Source organism: Larimichthys crocea, chromosome XI, assembly GCF_000972845.2.
Source record: "Larimichthys crocea isolate SSNF chromosome XI, L_crocea_2.0, whole genome shotgun sequence".
NCBI lineage: Eukaryota > Metazoa > Chordata > Actinopteri > Sciaenidae > Larimichthys > Larimichthys crocea.
This window is the reverse complement of record NC_040021.1, coordinates 677,191-696,711: the sequence shown is the minus strand read 5'-3', so window position 1 is coordinate 696,711 and position 19,521 is coordinate 677,191. Positions and strand designations below refer to the sequence as shown.

Below are 19,521 nucleotides of genomic sequence, written 5' to 3'. Positions count from 1 at the left end.
TTCTTCTTCCTGGTAGTCCATAACGCCTGTTGGTACAAACACTCAGTTCGTCAGCTTAGCAGTGAGCTCAGAGCGACGGGTGAGCTCACTGCCAAGCTGACGAACTGAGCTAACAGCAGCTACAGCTGTCAGCAGTTTACTTCAGCCCAGCTCGGCGTCTGTCTTTCAGCCTTTTATTTCACCAAGCTCTCACCAACCACTTCCGCTTCCTCCGTTTGCGTCCTCTTCACTCTCTTCTCCTCTGCCATCATGTCCATAAAAGGCTGCTGAGCCCAGCTCGGGTTCTGGCACGACACCGGCTCCAGCATTCCCCTGCGCCCGGAGGCCTGAAAACCTGCTCTTCTTCACGGTGGTCCAAAACGCCACATTTTACATCCAGTAGAAGGTCGAGCAAGAGTCGTGACACAACTGAAGAACTTTAAAGTCCTCCACATGATTGCTACTGAAGACACAGAGACCAGAGGGACCATGAATTAAACTTTTAATTATCTGTGGTTATAACACTGCTGGTACTATGAAATAGCAGCACATAACTTCTAGAAAACAAGTCATATAACATATTAAATGTACAGATTTTTTAAATGAAGTGTTGGCTGAGGCCGTAACTGCGTTCACTTGAATAGAAATCGTCCCACAAAATGGAAAAAAAATAAAAAATGAAGTGCTTTCTTTACGTGAAATGATACAAGACTATGAACCTTCATCCAAATCTGTCCTAGATTATATATATACTGTATATTTGCTGTATGGGTGGTGATGGTGAGGGCACAAGACGTGACAATAAGTCTGTTAAGTTCACTGTAGAGCTCCTTTAAGTCTAGACATCGACCGCTTGAGGAGGTCAGGACCGCTTCAAGGGTAACTTAAGAGTTCCTGGTCAAAACTGATAAAAGTTTTGGTCTGTTGGCACTAAAATACAAAAGTTCAGACCCCAGCGGCTTCATATTTTTACTAAATCTGGATTATAGAGCTGAGATCAAGAGATGCTACCGTATGTGAAGTGACAGCAGGAGGACGAGGTGCAGATGACCGGACTGAAGATAACTCAACAAGTTTCTGGATTTACTGGCATGAGTCAAATATCAACACTTTCCAATGGTTGATAAAAAATATTTAGTCACGGGCTGCTTTATAAAACACGTGTAAAACAGTTCAAAGTGCATGCACGGTGATAGAGATTTGGTCACAAGCATTAGGTGGACATGGGAAGTATTTCAGCAGAGAGGAGACGTCAAGCCAGTGCCTGGAAGTAAAGCCTGTGTAGGAAGTGCCAAAAAACAAAAACAAAAAAGAGGCTGGCTCCAGAAGTGAGTCAGTCTCCATAAGTCCCCATGTTTCACAGCAGAAATAAACATGTTTACAGCCTGGTACAAAAAACAGTTTTGGTCTCTGTAGCTAATTTCCCCGTTCATGACAACTGTACTGAGGGTGAATTTATATACAACTCACCTGTTCACATTATATTAAGGCTTAAAGTTATGCAGGATTAAGAGCGTGGACGCTTTGATTGACAGGTGGGAGCTGTTACAGGTGGCTTGTTTGAGCAACCAGGCGCCTTAGGTACGCAAATGATCAACATCTTTTCTGATTTTTAGATTATTCGGGAGGCGGAAGAAGCAGGACTACCAACGCGGTGACGGCCAGAGCCACAGATCGGTGGTTGCAACCTATCGAAACTTAAATAAAGGTGAAAATAAAATAACAAAAATAGACTCAGAGAATGGCTGAATATGGCTTTAACACATTCAACTGAGCACGACTGACGCTTCAAGCTCAGTTCAGAGGGACTTGAGTTCCTGCTTTTTGAAATACTTCCCATGTGCGAGGAGGTTTTTTCTATTTCAAACTTAAAAAAAAACAAACAGAGGCTGCTCTTTTCAAAAGGCATCTGATGGAGGGCCATGAAGGGTAAAGCACTTCAAACAGAATCAGCTTGTCAAAGTTACACAGTTACACAGTTTGTTAAAGACCAACAGATTTAAAGGGATCTCCTCTCTGACCCATGATAAATCAACTCTCCTTATATCTTAGAGTCCACGACAGCGCGGGGCGGGAAAAACAATAACCAAATACATTTATAAATGCAACAGAGTCATAAAAAAATATACAAAATAGTGTTAAAACATCACAAACAAATGACGGACAAACCATCCATAACCACGTGTCACTATAGTAGATACAAAATGCAGAGTACATAAACATTATGCTACATGCTATCGGTTAAATATTCCGTGAGACAGACGCACAGAAACACGTCTGTCGCCGGAGAACGAACAGAAGAATGAGAACGTTAGACGCTCGGTGTGTTAGCTTCCCTTCACTTGTGTCGACGCCATCAGCAGTACGTTAATTTCCTCAACAATGTGTTGACGGTCACGTTAGTCGTCGTATTTCTGTGCTTTACTCCTGTATGGAATGATTAAATCTGATAAAACTAAAGAGCTTTTAAACGTGGGGATTCCTCGACACGTTATACTTCGTGTGACGACTGGTTAACCTCCATCCACTGAGGAAGACTGAGAAGCAAGAGGCGAGATTAGACTTTTAAACTGAAATGAAAGAATACTGCAATCTGCAGTGGAGTCAATTTTAATCTGCAAGAACATTTTTTACATTTATATTTTCTTCTCTTACGTTTCTTGTAAACTGGGTGTTGTGAGCATCAAGAGTACAATATCACGAGGTAGGCCAACACGATGCTACTTTACTAAAAGGAAATATTCCAAGTGATTTATTTACTTTATTTCCAAGATTTAAGACAAGAAGATCGATACCACTCGGAGTTCGGAGATGTAGCCTGGAGGCAATTATCTTAGTTTAGCATAAAGATTGGAAGGAGGGGGAAACGGTTACTAATTAACATGTTGTTATCTCGTTTGTTCAGCCCTACATCAGCAGGAATGTGACAACGATTCGAGTTGTTACAAGCTGTAATTATTTCTTGGAAAAAAATCACAGTGAGGCTGCCAACCAGCCGAAGACGAAGACTGGTGGGATGGACGAACTGTTCTGAACTTCACGAGAGTGATACGGAGCTTCTCATTTCAGAAATTTAAGCGTGAGTTCCTGAAAACTTCACTTTAACTGCTCAAATGTGATTCGCCTGTTCCACCACACGGATCCTCTCATGTTACCACAAGCTGCCAGCAGACATGGCTCGAGGCATCGCAGCTCGACGCTAACCATAAACCAAGCCGCATTCATGAAACGTCGTCCAAACCGCACAGTGCAGGAAGGGAGAACTTTCCTCTTGAACGTCACCAGAAAAAGTCAAACATCCGACATTATTTTAGCCCAATCAGCGGTGAGTGGAAGTGATGGGAAGTCGTATGAAGTTATACAGATCATACTTTAGAGGCACAAAATCTTTTCAGAGAGAGACCGCACGAGTCTAACAGAATATCACGCTGCGGCATCCTCTCTTAAAGTTAAAACATGAATTTGTCAAACGTTTGAAAGGAATAAGACACATTCAAAGTTGGTGGGAAGGATGTCACAGAGAAACACAGATAAACGGTACACTACATTTCTCAAGGCTATACAACGACAACCATTTCAAGACAGACACTCTAAATCTGAAGCGTGTGTCGTCTCGTGTCCGCGCCGACACAGTGAACTTCTTTCGACGTACGCATCGTCGCCTTTCTCTTCGTTGAAAATCACAAGGTGTAGCTCTGCGATCAGCTGCCTGCTCACCTGTCTCTGTTCTTCTTGGTCGCGGCTAATAAAGTACGGACGGACACTCTGCGTTATCTTTCTCTACCTCTGTTAAAATCACCTCGACAGGTGATGCACGACGTTTTTTCGGGTCTTTTTAAGTGTTCCTCTGTCGCTTCCCAGCGTCCGGGTGGGGCTCCATGATGCTCGGCCTTTTCAGGTTCCACTGGTCGATCTGTCTCTGCCTGTCCTGCTGCTCCACCTCCGATTCACTGGATGAGCTGCCGGTATTGCTGCCGCTACCACCTCCACCTCCACCTCCACCTCCACCGAAAGCAAAGCAATCCTTCCGTTTCCCATCAGCCTTCCCCCTCTCTCCTCCTCTCTCCCCCCTCTCTCTCCTTTTCTCCTCCACCATCCCGCTGTTGTCCTCTGCGGGTTTTTCTACGTCGGCCAAATCCATCTCGATCGGAGCCTGCTCTGGACTCAGCATAGCTCCTCTCCGGTCCATATCCACCCACGTCGGCCCGGGCGGAGGTTCTAAAGGGGTGTAGTGGAGCATCGGCTGCTGGAGCTGTGTGTCCACCTGTGGGGGGAGGTTCTGGTGCTCTGAATGGAGGAACTGGGTTTGGTGCTGGAGGTGATGCAGTGGTTGCAGAGGGTGCTGCAGGGTTTGGTGCTGGAACTGATGATGATGCTGCTGCTGCTGCTGATGGTGGTGGTGGTGGTGGTGGTGGTGTTGGTGGTGATGCTGCTGATGATGCTGGAGGTGATTATGGTGGTACTGATCCACGATCTGCTTGTCCATGTTACGGACAAACTCCTTGGGTTGGTTTTTGAGGAACTTCTCAAACTTCTTTGAGGCCTTTTTGTTTGTCACGAACCAGTCCTGAGAGACGAGGAGAGGAAACAGAAGACACGGAAGTCTTTAAAGACGTGTTGTGATACAATAGTATGTCGTCTGCGTACAGTAACACAAAGAGATCAAGTACAACTCCCCATTTGTCCTATTTGCTTCTGCACATTTATGAGTTTCCTGTAAATACAGGCAGACAGGGAGGGATGTGTCGTCTCCCTTCCAGTGAACAGGGTTCAGTTAACAGCAGTAAATTAGTGATTAGGCTAAAGCTATCTGTCCATCAAACTCTGTAATTTAGTACACAACCCCGAGTGTAGGATGACATCAACAACTTTTTTTGTTTTTTAGGAAATGACAAACTCTAAAATACCACAAAGAATACCTGAAAATACTGAAAACATGACTTTGAGTCAGTGTCAGTGACTTCACGGGGACTTTAAAGACATTTGTTACCTGTGAATGGACAGAGTTGATGTGGTATTTCACTCCACTTTCAGAGTTGAACTCTTTATTGCAGATCAGACATCGGTATTTTCCAGCCTCGAAGTCGCCCTGAGATGAGAACGAAGGAAACAAACGAGTCACGAAACGATTGTTTTATGTTGTAATCCCAGTTTAAGGGACAGTTCTTGTATGTTCAGTGGACTGTATCTGAGGAAAAGGAGAAAAGCTGGACTCGCCCTCGTGCAGAGTCCCAGATGAGCCTTCAGTCCGGACACGCTGGTGTAGGTGCAGCCGCAACCCTGAGGAAGGCACGATGAAGTAGAGATTTAATTAATCAATGTCCATTCAGCTCCTGTTTTCGTCAGTCAGTTAGCTGGATGTCTCTCATATGTGGACAGAATAAGACATTTGCGATTGTCACTTTGACTCACAGCCATCAACATTTTCAACATTTTATGGACAAACAACAAACCGATTAATCGAGAAAAATAAATCATTAGTTACAGCGCTAAAATGAAGTTAGTTCTGTGAAGGAAAAAACTTCATTTGAAATAGAAATGCCATCAAAAATCCAAAATAAAAGGACTAAATCTGACTAATACTGATAGAACTGAATTAAAAAAGTTAAAATTATTGATAAAACTTAAACAAATGTATTAATTTCAGGCATCACACACAGCAGTGATCATAAATCAGAAATAATAAACATTAAACTCCAGCTGAATTCAGAGTTGCAGAGTCGAGGGTGGTGTTGTTTCCTACCTGGTTGGGACACTGGACTTTCCTCTGCAGCTTCACCTCATTCTTCCACTTCCTCAGCACCTCCTGGCTGAAGGCAGGCAGGCCTGGTCGGGCGTATTTCAACTGGAAAGGACAGCATGAACCAGGAGAGGTCAATGAACGTGTGATGGTAGAAACGTTTTCCGTTGTATAAACAAATATTAAAATCTTCTCGTGCCTTTTTGTCGTCTGGCACCAGGTCTGACTGAAACTTCCTCTTGGGCCAGTCTTTCGGCAGCTCGTTGTTGGCGATCTCAGCCAGGTGGAAGTTCGCCACCTGGGCCGACGCTCGCTGCACCCGGCCGCTGGGCGTCCTCTCCGGGTTGGCTTCCCTCTGGGCCTTCAACGCCTCGTCTTCCTCGCTTTTCTGGGGCGTCTAACAAATATTTAAACGGTATGATATTGATGTCTTTAAATGAAAAAGCATGTTCGCGTGCTGAATTTTGACACATGACTCACAGGAGCGTGCTCTGATTTCAGGTGGTACTCCAGACCGGCCTTGGACTTGTAGGTTTTCCCACAGTGAGAGCAATTCAGCAGCATCTTCTCCAGCTCGGACTCCTCCTTCCCACACTTCTTCATGTGGTACACGTAGCCCATGATGCTGGTGAAGGCAGCGGTACAGCCCTGAAAAGGCAAGAAAAAATATGTTTTACCTCAAGTTTCTTATTCTAACAAACCTCCTGTCTTAAACGAAGATGCTTTACCTCTTTAGAGCATTTTAATTTGCCCAGTCTCTTCAGGATTTTACGCAGTTTGTCTTTGATGACCCGGTCATCCAGGTCCTTGGCGTCTTCAGCTGAGGGCTGAAAGGGTCAGAACACTGTGAGCTTCGATGTGAGCTGGACAATACGTCCATGAACGGCTGAACGGTCTTACCAGGTGGCTGTGGTCAGCCATGATGTGATACTTCATCCCCGTTGAAGACTTCAGCTGCTTGCCACAGTGTTGACAGGTGAAAGGTTGCTGCACATGACAAAGTTACGTCATATGTGCTGATTAGTACAGCGTATACATTATAAAGTGAAGAGTTTTCAAACAGTGAGCGCTCACCAGTCTGCAGTTCTCCATGTGTTTCTTCAGCCCCTCCACTGTCTTCCTGCTCACACTTTTACATTTTGGACACGTGACTCTGCCTTTGGCCACAATCTGGAGCTGCCAACGCTCCTCTTGACTCCCTGGTGGAGGTCAACGAATAAAAAATATTTTATTTATGTTTATGTTAATCTAATGATTTGATTGTCTAAACTTAACTCTTCTACATTTCTGTGCTGATGTGAGTCAGCCAATCAACACACACACGAACACGCAGTCTCACCTGGAGGGTAGGTAGGAGGCTCCTTCTTGGAGGAGGCGACGAGGGGTTTCTGCTCCTCGTTGGATTGGACCGTCGAGACCTCACCAATACTGGCTGCATCTGAACCTGAAATATTTTCATCATATATGATACACCTGCAAACTGATTGTTCTCATTATGCTCTAGACATCAAGAGACGACTTTACACCAAACACGTTCCCTCTGGTCTCCTCATCCATTAGTCAAAAACATTACAGGAAGATCATTTCATCTCAGTGACACTTACTGTGGTAGTTTGTCGGTTCATAACACTGTCGGTTTAAACGATGAAGTCATGGTGCCATCACTGAAATTAAATTCTGACCTCAGATCAGACTGTAACTTACAAGAGTCTCTGCCCTCTGGCGGCTGTGGTAAGTTATTAACAGGCGGGCTGCGCTCCATCTCAACTCTCTGGACTTTCTTCATGTTCAAGTCTTCAAAGAAACACATGCAGAATAAAAGTCAGTCTCCAAAACATATCTTAAAGTCTACTAATCTGTATGAGGACGCACCGGGTCTCCAGACATGCCCTCTGTCCCGGCTCGTGTTGCTCCAGGTTTGGTCTTGGCTTCGGCCAGTTCCCCACGCCTGCTCCGGCCCTGCTGAGGCCCGATCTCTGCCTGGATCCCTGCCTGCGTTCCAGGCCTGATCCTGGCCTCTGTCTCTACCAGCTGCCCAGCCCTGTTCAGGCCCTCGGTCCCGGCCTGTCATCCAGGCCTGGTCCGGCCCGGCGTGCGTCCTGTCCCTGCCTGGAATCCACGTCTGGTCCTGACTGGAGTGTCCCGCTCTGTCTCTACCAGAGCTCCAGACCTGCTCCTGCGGTCGGTCTCTACCTGGGGCCCAGGTGTCGGGGCCTCTGTCCCTGCCGGAGGTCCAGCTCTGGTCCTGAGGCTGGGCCTGCTCCCTGCTGGCCTCTGGGCTTTGAGGCCACACATCCTTCGCCACCAGTCTCGGAGGCAGCCGTGCAGTAGGTGGCGCCATGGACCCTGGGTCTGCCCCGTTGGCCAGGCCACCCGATGACATCACAGAGCAGCTGGTGGTTGGGTAATCTACTGTTCCTATGGAAACGCTCTGGAGGTCCTCATACCTGATAGAAAAAGGACAATATTTACATGTCCGAGAGACAGTGAACGATACGTTCATGCTCATACTGCAGTGTGTGCACAACAGGTGTGTGTTACCTCTTTCTACCATAAGTCCTCTTCATCTTTAGAGCATCCTGGGCTTGAGACTCGTCATTCTGAAACATTCAAGCACAAAACTATGACAACCACAAGACAGAATCAACAGCAGTGTGCAGCAGGTGAGCCGATCCTCACCTTGGGATATCCGACAGAATTTAGATCACAGGTTCTTTCCGGCATTCGCTGAACAACTGTTGGAGAGATGAACTTGATTTTAGCGACAACAACAACGTCAGCCGCACTACTGCTGGTACCGATGCGAACACGTCGGTTTTTTCCCTTTACCTGGACACGGCACTCCACTTTTAGGCTGTGACTGTGCAGACTTTCTCTTTCTTGGCACGTACAAAGGTGACATGTCCCCTCCGGCGTGTGCAGGGTCCATTCTACGAGGGCCAACAGCCCCCCGCCACGAAATCACCGCTGAGAAGAGAGAACACCAGGGATTCATTCTTCATCGGTTTATACATAATGTTTTGGAATGCTTTCACTCCGTTACATAATTCATGATTATTTGCATTCCTGTGTTTGAGACACAGTTAGATACATCTCCACATTCATGACAGGAGTCTTTGGTTTCTGTGTCTAACCACGATGGCCTCTGATTGGACAAAAAGATCCTGTAATAATAATGTCGAACTCTTTATCACCAGTGGTTGAATGTAACTAAGTACTTTTACTTACTACCTACTGCTCTACTACATTCTGGAAATTGCAAATATTGCAGTTTTACTACCATTGTTTACAGTTATTTATTCGCTTCAGTGACTAATTACTTTGTAATTCAGACTATTAACACAAAACATAAACATATAATCATATATTAATTAAGCTACTTATCGTTTCCACTCTGACCAGCTGCAACATTAAAGTGATCACATCAGTGATAATCCAGAGTTCTTGTGTTAGATCACAGAGGTTATATACTGGGCGTTATATATATTGTACACTGCCGCTTACTTTGCAGGTAAAGGTTTTAAACACCTACAATGAGCCAGTGCTGGGCGATATGGACAAAATCATATATCACGATATGGATTATTTTATATCACGATATACCCATGTCACGATATGCAATATATTTATATATGATATTTAATCATATATCTGCTGTAATAATTGATAAAATTAGGTTAGAAACAAAACTTTTCTATCTTCCTCACGATATGTATCGTCGTATCGCCCAGCACTACAATGGGCACATAAAATACAAGCGCTATATCACTATACCGGTAAATTAAAACAGCATAAAACAAATTCATTATAATGCAATAATCCAGTAAAATGAGACCGAAGAGGATAAATCTGAATTTAAATGAAAACAGTGCAAAGAAACAGAAACATATATACAAAGTAAAATAAATAAAAACTACATATAATTAGAAGTGGCTGCTTGTGTATTACTATTATTATTACTACAGTACAGACCTGAATACTTCCATTACTCTAGTACTTTGTACTTAAGTCTTAAAGTGGGCTAAATTGGTTCTGCTAACGTTAATGTAACGTTCCCTGGACGTTGTGTTTACAGTGTGTGTGTGTGTGTGTGTGTGTGTGTGTGTGACGTTCACGGACACTCTAACGGTCAAAATAATTTGAATTTGAAATAACGGTTAAAATATAGTTTAGCGTAAATAAAGTGTCAAGACGGGTTAGAAATAATAAAATAATAATAAATAATTAAACAGACATTCCAGTGGTGAAGCGAAGAGACTTCAGACCTCCATCATCATTGTCTGTGTGGATTTTAAAAATATATTTTTTTAAAATCTTTTGACGACGACGGTTGAGAAGAAAAGCCGAGCTAACGCTGCTAGCGGCCGGGCTGTCTCCGTCTGAGCTGTCCTGTCTGTCGTTCATTGTTTGTTAACGGAGGAAGACATGAGACAGACAGGGAGGGAGAGACAGGGAGAGGGAGCCTACCGTCCTACAGCTCACTCCCCTCTGCAAGGACGGTTAGCCTCCATGTCTTCGAGCCTGGCCTCCTCCTCCTCCTCCTCCTCCTCCTCCGCCTCCTCTTCTGTCGCCTTTCCCCCGGCAGTGATAACCACCAGGACGGCTAACATCAAGTAGTGTTCAAGAAATAAGCACACGCAGTGAGACAGGACAGGAGCTCAGCAGCTCTGACAGCATCCAAACACCGGGAGCACCGGCATGTTTCAGCGGCTCTGTGTTTGTGTGCTCCCCCAGCGGAACGCCCTCCTGCCGGGGAGAGAACAAATAAGACCCGCATCTGCCGCTGCCTTCACGGGCTGTCGGAAATAACGCCTTTATATGATATATAGCGAAAACTCCATATCTCTGGGTATCACTATATATATATATATATATATATATATATACTCTATGTATTCCATATAGACATATTTATTTCCCTGCGCTATATTTTTATGTCTGTTAAATTCCTGTATAAAACTCCATATCACTTCAGATAATAATTAATACACCCCACACACACATCACACATATTATATGATATATATATATATATATATATATATATATATATAGATAATTGATATAATTTATATATATATATTATTATATATCTATATCTATATCTATATATATATACACTATCAGCTGGATAGTAACTGGATAACTTTAACTTTTTTATAAAGGTTATAAAGTTAGTGTATGTGTGTTGGTGTGGAAATGGATTGGTGGCTGTGACTGTGATAATTTTTAGGGGATGTATGATTGAGCTGTACTTATGGCAGGATAAATATTACTGGTATATGTATTGTGAATATCCATCTTTTTATCTTTTTATTTCATGTCATGCTGGTATGTGTATATCGTAGGCTGCTACGTCTGTACCGTTTGTGGTATGTTGATATGTGTTTTATGGTGCTGTAACCTTCCCTATCTCTAAGACAAATTTCTCCCTGGTGGAGACAAATAAAGAAACCTAGCCTAGATAGTACAGTGGTTATACAGTGGTTATGCACACAAACACAGAGCCGCTGAAACATGCCGGTCCTCCTGGTGTGTGGACCGCTTCGTGTTTAGATGCTGTCATGTGCTCATTGACTGGTTCGAATCCCGGTCAAAGAAGCCCCTGAGACAGTCCAGCACATAGTAGCAGGATGTAAGATGCGAGCTGGATCAGCGTACATGGAGAGGCACAACCAAGTGGCTGGGATAGTATACAGGAACATGGAATAGAAGTACCCAAATCCCGATGGGCAGTAACCCCCAAACTAGGCGAGTGGCTCCAGCAAATCCCAGGAACAACATCTGAAGCCTCAGTCCAGAAGAGTGGAGAACCCTCAAACTCCCAGGCCTCTAGTAGAGGACCCGAGCTTGAGGATGACACGGATACCACCCCCCGCCGGGGTGAGAAGGAGATTATACTCCATGTATGCCATATAGACTGTTATAAAAATTAGGATTATACTGGGGTTCAGATGTTTAAACTTATGTAATGTGTGTGATTCCTGTTTTCTGCATGTTTCGTGCACTTCCCTTATTTTGGACTGTGTTTTACCGAGGATGGCAGGGAGAGATAATTATAAAACAGTAGTTCAAGGACAGGAGAGACAAGGACGTGAGAAACAGTTCTGGGAAATAGAAGAGACAAGGATGTGAGAGACAGGCCTGAGAAGTGTCATTTTGGACAAGAAACATAATGTTTATTACTGAAAACCAAAAAAGGAAATTATCAGTAGGGAGGTGTCCAAGACAGCCCATTTTAAGAAAACTGTATAAGAACCAACAGTTAGAGCTCCTCGAGGAGCCTTTTCTCTGTAACCCCTTTTGTGTGTTGCACTGTCAAACGCTCCTTCTTGTACAAGAATAATAAATTCAACTTAAACTTACTTGGATACTTTGAATCCAGTTCTCCTTATTTAAGGGATCTTCTTTAAAATTCTCGTAACATAGACATTCATATTTGTAGCTGCACTATATTTATATGTCCTGTTCATATGTGCATACTGTTGCTGAGTCCCTATATCTATATAATATATATATATAGTATATCTATATTATATTTATCTATATATATATATATATATATATATATATATATATCTATAATATATATATCTATATATATATGACTAATGGCTAACCAAGAAGGCTGTGGTAACAGATCAGATGTATGTAGCAATTCCGAGTGACAGCAATATCCGGAGGAAGAAACACAAGAAAGTTGAGAAATATCAAGAGCTAAAAGAAGAACTAGAGAAGATGTGGAGTAAAGGCAACAGTTGTTGTGTACCTTTAAGCTTGAAGTGAGCTGCATGAGCTACGTTTGCACAAATAAGGCTGTCTGCTGTAGCTTTTGTCCAAGAATGATGATGTGTTTTTGAAAAATATCCCAGTAAAAAAGCTGGTAAAAGCTAAACATGTTCCGCCCCCCATGTGACAGAATCACATGTCCTTGTCACTGCACCTATGACACCTACTGGTTGGTTGGTGTATCTGTGCAGAGAGGGTGTGATGTGGAGTTTATCCACAGCTAATCTGGTTAAACCCACTCCCTGTGAGAGGACTCTAACATGTTAATCTATCTAAACATCACAGCACCAACATCAACAATCTAATCTAATCTAAACAGCACATAGTGACTGTCAGTGCCTGTGTTTTGTACAAGAAGTGCATGTGTTCTGCAGTTTCCTTCCGCCTGCTTTGTTCACGTCTTATCTCTTGTTACTGACTGCTAAATGTGCCACATCCTCTTTAGGGGTTAACTTCAGAACAAACAGTCTGTGCAAAAGCAAAAGTGAAAGTGTTTGACTCACAGGGAGGAGCTGCATTTGTTTTCCAGTCGAGCTCGAGCAGTATGCCAGAGACGTTACAGACGAATTACCAAGCCTTTTCGTGAGTAGGCATGCAGAAAATGTTTTGTCATAATCTCTGTGAGGCTGTGAACTATTCACCCTCGACCGTGTGTCACAGTAACATAGTTTATAGATCTCTGAAGTTATTTTTAACCGTGGCTTGTGTGCAGAGCAGCTGTGATGAAGCAATACATGACACATATTCAACTTCTGCTTTAGTTTAATCTAATTTGTTAAATGATGTTGACTAACGGTTTCTGTATCTCTTCCTCAGAGACATGGAGCAGGAAGGGGCAACTGGTGAGAACACAAATTATTATTTTTTTTTTAATTCACGACTTAACCGAAACAAACGAGCAAGTCAAGCAGAGTTTGTTTAAGACGAGTCAGCGGGTTAGAAGTGAACGCAGCAACACAGTTAGTACTTCATGTTTCTGCGGATTTCCTGTACACGTGGTAGCTTTTAAACAGGAAGTGACAGGGGGACAGGGACATTCATGGTTTGAAGATGTGATCAACAACATGTCCACTGACACCAAAACTTGTTCCCTCTGAGTAATTTTTAAGATGCTGTACTCAACTGTAAGTTATGTCAAGGCTCAAAGTTGACTCAATCAATCAATCTTCTCTGTCTTTAGTGCCGTGGAAAAAGTTCTACGTCTACTTGGCGGGAAAAACGAACAACGCTCATCGAGACTTTGTTGCAAGGTTTAAAAGAACCGGCCAAACTGAGGTGGACTCTCCTGAAAGCAGTGACTACATTCTGGTTTTCTGTCCGATTGTTTCACGAGTTGGAACGGACATCGGAGAAGCCCTGGAGAGCGCTGAGAAGAACAATCCAGGTAGGAAACTCCGTCAGCCATTGTTTGGCCAAGGAAGATAAACATTGCCTTTTGGCGTTCATGTTTGATGACTGCCTCAGGCTAACTTTCTGTTCCCTTGACTTGTTCAAAGTTATTAATTATTAATTGTTAATTACTTGTGAGCACCACAAATTTAATTCCGTAACCATTTTGTTTGTGGTGTAGGTGGTCGGTGTAGGTGGTTGTATTGTGTAAACACAGGTTTTTGTTTAGATATTTGCTTTGTTTGACAGATATATACAGTATATGTATTTTGATTATGATCTCGCACTTTAACTTCCATCTTGTTTGGTTGTGTTCTCTCTGTGCTTACAGGTGGTAAACCAATAATCCTGGTGGTGATGCATCACACCTTCAATCCTGACCATGTTATAGCTGAAAGCAGAAGACTGGTGAAGAACCCAAACATCCGCCTCACCGTGGACTGTCTGATCTATGAGGGTAAACTCCTGACGTGCAACCGCAATGATATTGCATTGTATGACGTCCAGAAGATTTTCGGAACATCCCCTACACAGGTAAACACAAACACACGATTAATGTGGGGTGCCCTGATGTTGTTATAATATTGTGATGATAAGGGATCAATATTTCTTTCTTTCTTTCAGGACTCAGGATGCAGCGATTGCAGCAGTTGTAAGTATGACCTTCATCATGAATTCAGCTTTCAGATCAGATTTTTTACAAATTTATCTTCATAGTATGTTGAAAGCATTGTTGGTCTGTCCACACTGGCTGTGAAGTGATACCTTCCTAGTATGGCCCCAGTGTAACTGACTGAATGGGTAAAAAACATGTTCCTCACTCTGTGAGGCTTCAGCTGTTGGATTTAGACAAATGAAGAGCATATCTACCAAAGTGTTTTTTGAAACAACAATCGCAATTGTATCTTCTTGATGACCTGCAATGAACGTATGGTAACACCATCACTGCCAGTTTAGAAAATATAAAAGCAGTCATGGCAGCATACCAGAGTACAGTCTAAATCGTTTCATTTTGTTCGTGTCGCTTCCTACAGTGACTGGACCTCATTATAGTAATATAATAACTGCATTTAAGGAGTTTCACGTTAGAAAAATACAAAATGGCTAAAACCATAAAAATAAAACCCGGAGTGGAAACAAGCCTTGAACTTTATTTCATATTCATTTAATTTAAGGAATGCTTAAATCTTTATTATTATTTTTCTAATATGTGAGCAAAGTCAATTTAGGGAGTCTTGTGTGAGTTGGAAATGATACCAGATGACTAATTCCTATTTTCCTTTTTCTTTTTTTTTAGGGGTGCGGGCCCATCGGCTGGCTGTTTTACTTCTTTGTATTATGATTGCAGTATTGGTGATCCTGCTAATCATGTTTATCTGATAAACACCAACCAAAAAAACCCAAACACCAAACCAAACAAACATAAACCCATATGGATCTAATAGTGGTTAACACAGTTCACTCGAGAAATGACTAAATAAATGCAATGCTAAGTAATGCATGTGTAATCTTCTGCAAAATGTAACAACTGAAGGATTATTATTGTAATTTTTGCTCTATTGTGAAGGCTGATATAGATGTTTGAGGATCTGAAGGACAATAAAGGGGAAAATGAAGTAGAGACCTGCAGATACAGGTCTTCTGCAAGTGGATTAAAGGTCCATTGTGTAAGATTTAAGATTTAAGAGGATCTATTGACAGAAATGGAATATAATTATATAATAATTCAAGCTAGTGGTGGAAAAAAATATATAATAAAAAAGATGAAGGCATCATATATGACGTTATGCCAGTGCTCTGTCTCTTCGACTAATAACAAGAACATCTTCTTCATTGTTTTCATAATCATTCAGTGCTTTGTCCAGTTGGAAGATATTGTCCATATGTTTCCAGTAGCACACCAACAGTCTACTGCTTTTGGAGCATTTTCTGCTTGTAGATGAATTGTCTAGTTTAAATTTAAAGGTCCAGTGTGTTTGAAAATTAAATTTTTTGCAAGATGCAAGTTTGAAATGCATTATGTCATGCATATGTTTAAATGTGTGCAGAGTAGAGTCACGAGTCGTCTAAACAAACCAAGTGTTCAAATGAAGTTGAAACCGTTGCTTGCTGATGTTTGCTGCTGCTGTGCAATTTAACACGTCGTGTTTTCCTTCATGAAGAATTAATAAAGATGAATCAAGTGAAATGACATTTGTGTAGCTTGTCTCTGTGAGTTTGTTACACTGCTGTCAAAGATGAGGTAAAGGTGTCAGAAAAAAATACACATCAGGTTATATGTCTTTCTTGTAATGATACTTTCAGGAAACAGTCGGTTAGTCAGCTAAACTAACGTAAATATTTGAATGAACTGCAAGTCTCTGATGTGAAAACTAAAGTTTTCTTTCATCTCTTTCTCTCCCCCCCCCCCCTCTCTATCCTCCCCCCTATGCTTTACTCTCTCTGAACTCCGTTTCCTGTAAATCAAAACTGAAAGGGTTTCACTCAGAGGAGGAGGAGGAGGTGGAGGAGGAGGAGTCTGGAGTTATTTTTGTCTCAGATATATCTGTAAACACACACAGAGTGATCTACAAATGTTCCTTGATTCACACACGTGTTTTGCTATCCACAAATACAAATTTCTAATTTGTAACTTGTATTTTGGTTTTTACAAATACACGTGCTACACAACACCTGAGGCCTCTGTCCAGAAGGGTGCAGTCCAGCTGAGATACTGCGCAGAACCCTCAAGCTCCCAGGTCTCTGCAGTTCTTCTTCTCGTCCACCTGAGGCTGGCTCCAGAAGTGAGTCAGTCTCCATAAGTCCCCATGTCCAAATGTCCAACTTCACAGCAGAAATAAACATGTTTACAGCCTGGTACAAAAAACAGTTAATAAAATATTGATTAGTGGATCTTTAACTTTATACTTTATTTATTTGGTCGGCACAGTAAGTTAGAAAGTCATTTTCATCTATATATTATGAAGTAGTATGCTATATAGTTTCCAGAAACTATATTGTATATACTGTAAAAAGAAACTCTAGTGAAGTTTGGCTAATGTGTGATTTCTTATTGTCCTTTGCTTTATATGGACGGTAACATAAATCCTACAGTTATCAACACTTTATTGCCTTGTTACTGTTGTTGTGTACCTTTAAGCTTGAAGTGAGCTGCATGAGCTACATTTGCACAAATAAGGCTGTCTGCTGTAGCTTTTGTCCAAGAATGATGATGTGTTTTTGAAAAATATCCAAGTAAAAAAGCTGGTAAAAGCTAAACATGTTCCGCCCCCCATGTGACAGAATCACGTGTCCTTGTCACTGCACCTATGACACCTACTGGTTGGTTGGTGTATCTGTGCAGAGAGGGTGTGATGTGGAGTTTATCCACAGCTAATCTGGTTAAACCCACTCCTTGTAAGAGAACTCTAACATGTTAATCTATCTAAAGCTAAATGTCCCACATCCTCTTTAGGGGTTAACTTGAGAACAAACAGTCTGTGCAAAAGCAAAAGTGAAAGTGTTTGACTCACAGGGAGGAGCTGCATTTGTTTTCCAGTCAAGCTCGAGCAGTATGCCAGAGACGTTACAGACGAATTACCAAGCTATTTCGTGAGTAGGCATGCAGAAAATGTTTTGTCATAATCTCTGTGAGGCTGTGAACTATTCACCCTCGACCGTGTGTCGCAGTAACATAGTTTATAGATCTCTGAAGTTATTTTTAACCGTGGCTTGTGTGCAGAGCAGCTGTGATGAAGCAATACATGACACATATTCAACTTCTGCTTTAGTTTAATCTAATTTGTTAAATGATGTTGACTAACGGTTTCTGTATCTCTTCCTCAGAGACATGGAGCAGGAAGGGGCAACTGGTGAGAACACAAATTAATTTTGTTTTTAATTCACGACTTAACCGAAACAAACGGGCAAATCAAGCAGAGTTTGTTTAAGACGAGTCAGCGGGTTAGAAGTGAACGCAGCAACACAGTTAGTACTTCATGTTTCTGTGGATTTCCTGTACACGTGGTAGCTTTTAAACAGGAAGTGACAGGGGGACAGGGACATTCATGGTTTGAAGATGTGATCAACAACATGTCCACTGACACCAAAACTTGTTCCCTCTGAGTAATTTTTAAGATGCTGTACTCAACTGTAAGTTATGTCAAGGCTCAAAGTTGACTCAATCAATCAATCTTCTCTGTCTTTAGTGCCATGGAAAAAATTCTCTGTCCACTTGGCGGGAAAAACGAACAACGCTCATCAAGACTTTGTTGCAAGGTTTAAAAGAACCGGCCAAACTGAGGTGGACTCTCCTGGAAGAAGTGACTACATTCTGGTTTTCTGTCCGATTGTTTCACGAGTTGGAACGGACATCGGAGAGGCCCTGGAGAGCACTGAGAAGAACAATCCAGGTAGGAAACTCCTTCAGCCATTGTTTGGCCAAGGAAGATAAACATTGCCATTTGGCGTTCATGTTTGATGACTGCCTCAGGCTAACTTTCTAACTTTCTGTTCCCTTGACTTGTTCAAAGTTATTAATTATTAATCGTTAATTACTTGTGAGCACCCCAAATTTAATTTCATAACCATTTTGTTACACTGCTGTGGAGGATTGTGGTGTAGGTGGTCGCCCTCGTCGTAGGACGAACCCTGGAGCTGGTTCTGTTCAGTGGACCAGTCTTGACTTATGACGACCTATTTACCCAGTCGTGTGATTTTAAAATAACTTTTTATGTTATTATTTATCCATTTAACTGTTTATTCTTTTGGCCTTGGCTGGCGTCCAAGTTTTTTAATCAAAAGAATAAAATATAATTGACATCAAATTACCATGTAAATAAAGGTTTTTCCATGAAATATTGGTGTTTTACCATAAAATTAACAGTTTCTAATTTGAAATATTTAATTTTGATAAATTCCCTTAAACTGCTATAGAAATAAAGACTGTGTTTACAATAAAACAGTCACATTTAATGCCACATTTTACGGTCATTTACTGCCATTTTTTACAGTGATATATTCTGATTTACAGTACTGCCTTGGTGGTTTTTTGTATTGTGTAAACACAGGTTTTTGTTTAGATATTTGCTTTGTTTGACAGATATATACAGTATATGTATTTTGATTATGATCTCGCACTTTAACTTCCATCTTGTTTCTGACTCGTTTGGTTGTGTTCTCTCTGTGCGTACAGGTGGTAAACCAATAATCCTGGTGGTGATGCATCACACCTTTGATCCTGACCGTGTTATAGCTGAAAGCAGAAGACTGGTGAAGAACCCAAACGTCCGCCTCACCGTGGACTGTCTGATCCATGATGGTGAACTCCTGAAGTGTCACCACAATGATACTGCATTGTATGAGGTCCAGAAGATTTTCGGAACATCCCCTACACAGGTAAACACAAACACACGATCAATGTGGGGTGCCCTGATGTTGTTATAATATTGTGATGATCAGGGATCAATATTTCTTTCTTTCTTTCAGGACTCAGGATGCAGCGATTTCAGCAGTTGTAAGTATGACCTTCATCATGAATTCAGCTTTCAGATCAGATTTTTTACAAATTTATCTTCAAAGTATGTTGAAAGCATTTTTGGTCTGTCCACACTGGCTGTGAAGTGATACCTTCCTAGTATGGCCCC

General features: G+C 42.0%; 2 protein-coding genes across 5 annotated transcripts in view; one reads left to right on the top strand and one right to left on the bottom strand.

Moving 5' to 3' along the window:
* Positions 1 to 1,450: 1,450 nt before the first annotated feature.
* Positions 1,451 to 19,521, bottom strand: part of znf512 (zinc finger protein 512) — a 51,425-nt gene continuing 33,354 nt past the window's right edge. For 2 of the 4 annotated variants that reach the window (XM_027284656.1, XM_027284655.1), the window contains exons 3-17: positions 8,549 to 8,686; positions 8,399 to 8,454; positions 8,261 to 8,319; positions 7,592 to 8,166; positions 7,424 to 7,513; positions 7,059 to 7,163; positions 6,794 to 6,918; positions 6,620 to 6,706; positions 6,448 to 6,546; positions 6,200 to 6,367; positions 5,919 to 6,116; positions 5,723 to 5,824; positions 5,197 to 5,259; positions 4,970 to 5,068; positions 1,451 to 4,546 (exon numbers count right to left, since the gene is read on the bottom strand). In XM_027284656.1, the coding sequence (XP_027140457.1) occupies positions 3,815 to 4,546; positions 4,970 to 5,068; positions 5,197 to 5,259; positions 5,723 to 5,824; positions 5,919 to 6,116; positions 6,200 to 6,367; positions 6,448 to 6,546; positions 6,620 to 6,706; positions 6,794 to 6,918; positions 7,059 to 7,163; positions 7,424 to 7,513; positions 7,592 to 8,166; positions 8,261 to 8,319; positions 8,399 to 8,454; positions 8,549 to 8,648 (2,658 nt within the window). In that variant the 5' untranslated portion in view covers positions 8,649 to 8,686 and the 3' untranslated portion in view covers positions 1,451 to 3,814. Of the gene's footprint in view, positions 4,547 to 4,969; positions 5,069 to 5,196; positions 5,260 to 5,722; positions 5,825 to 5,918; positions 6,117 to 6,199; positions 6,368 to 6,447; positions 6,547 to 6,619; positions 6,707 to 6,793; positions 6,919 to 7,058; positions 7,164 to 7,423; positions 7,514 to 7,591; positions 8,167 to 8,260; positions 8,320 to 8,398; positions 8,455 to 8,548; positions 8,687 to 10,186; positions 10,493 to 16,570; positions 16,727 to 19,521 lie in introns of those variants that run through there. The other 2 variants (XM_027284657.1, XM_019253381.2) reach the window with 2 other exon arrangements.
* The window catches only part of LOC113746939 (uncharacterized), a 39,914-nt gene continuing 37,639 nt past the window's right edge, over positions 17,247 to 19,521 (top strand). Inside the window, exons 1-3 of the mRNA XM_027284679.1 lie at positions 17,247 to 17,488; positions 17,723 to 17,748; positions 18,085 to 18,288. Coding sequence (XP_027140480.1) covers positions 17,451 to 17,488; positions 17,723 to 17,748; positions 18,085 to 18,288 — 268 coding nt within the window. The 5' untranslated portion in view covers positions 17,247 to 17,450. The remainder of the gene's footprint in view (positions 17,489 to 17,722; positions 17,749 to 18,084; positions 18,289 to 19,521) is intronic.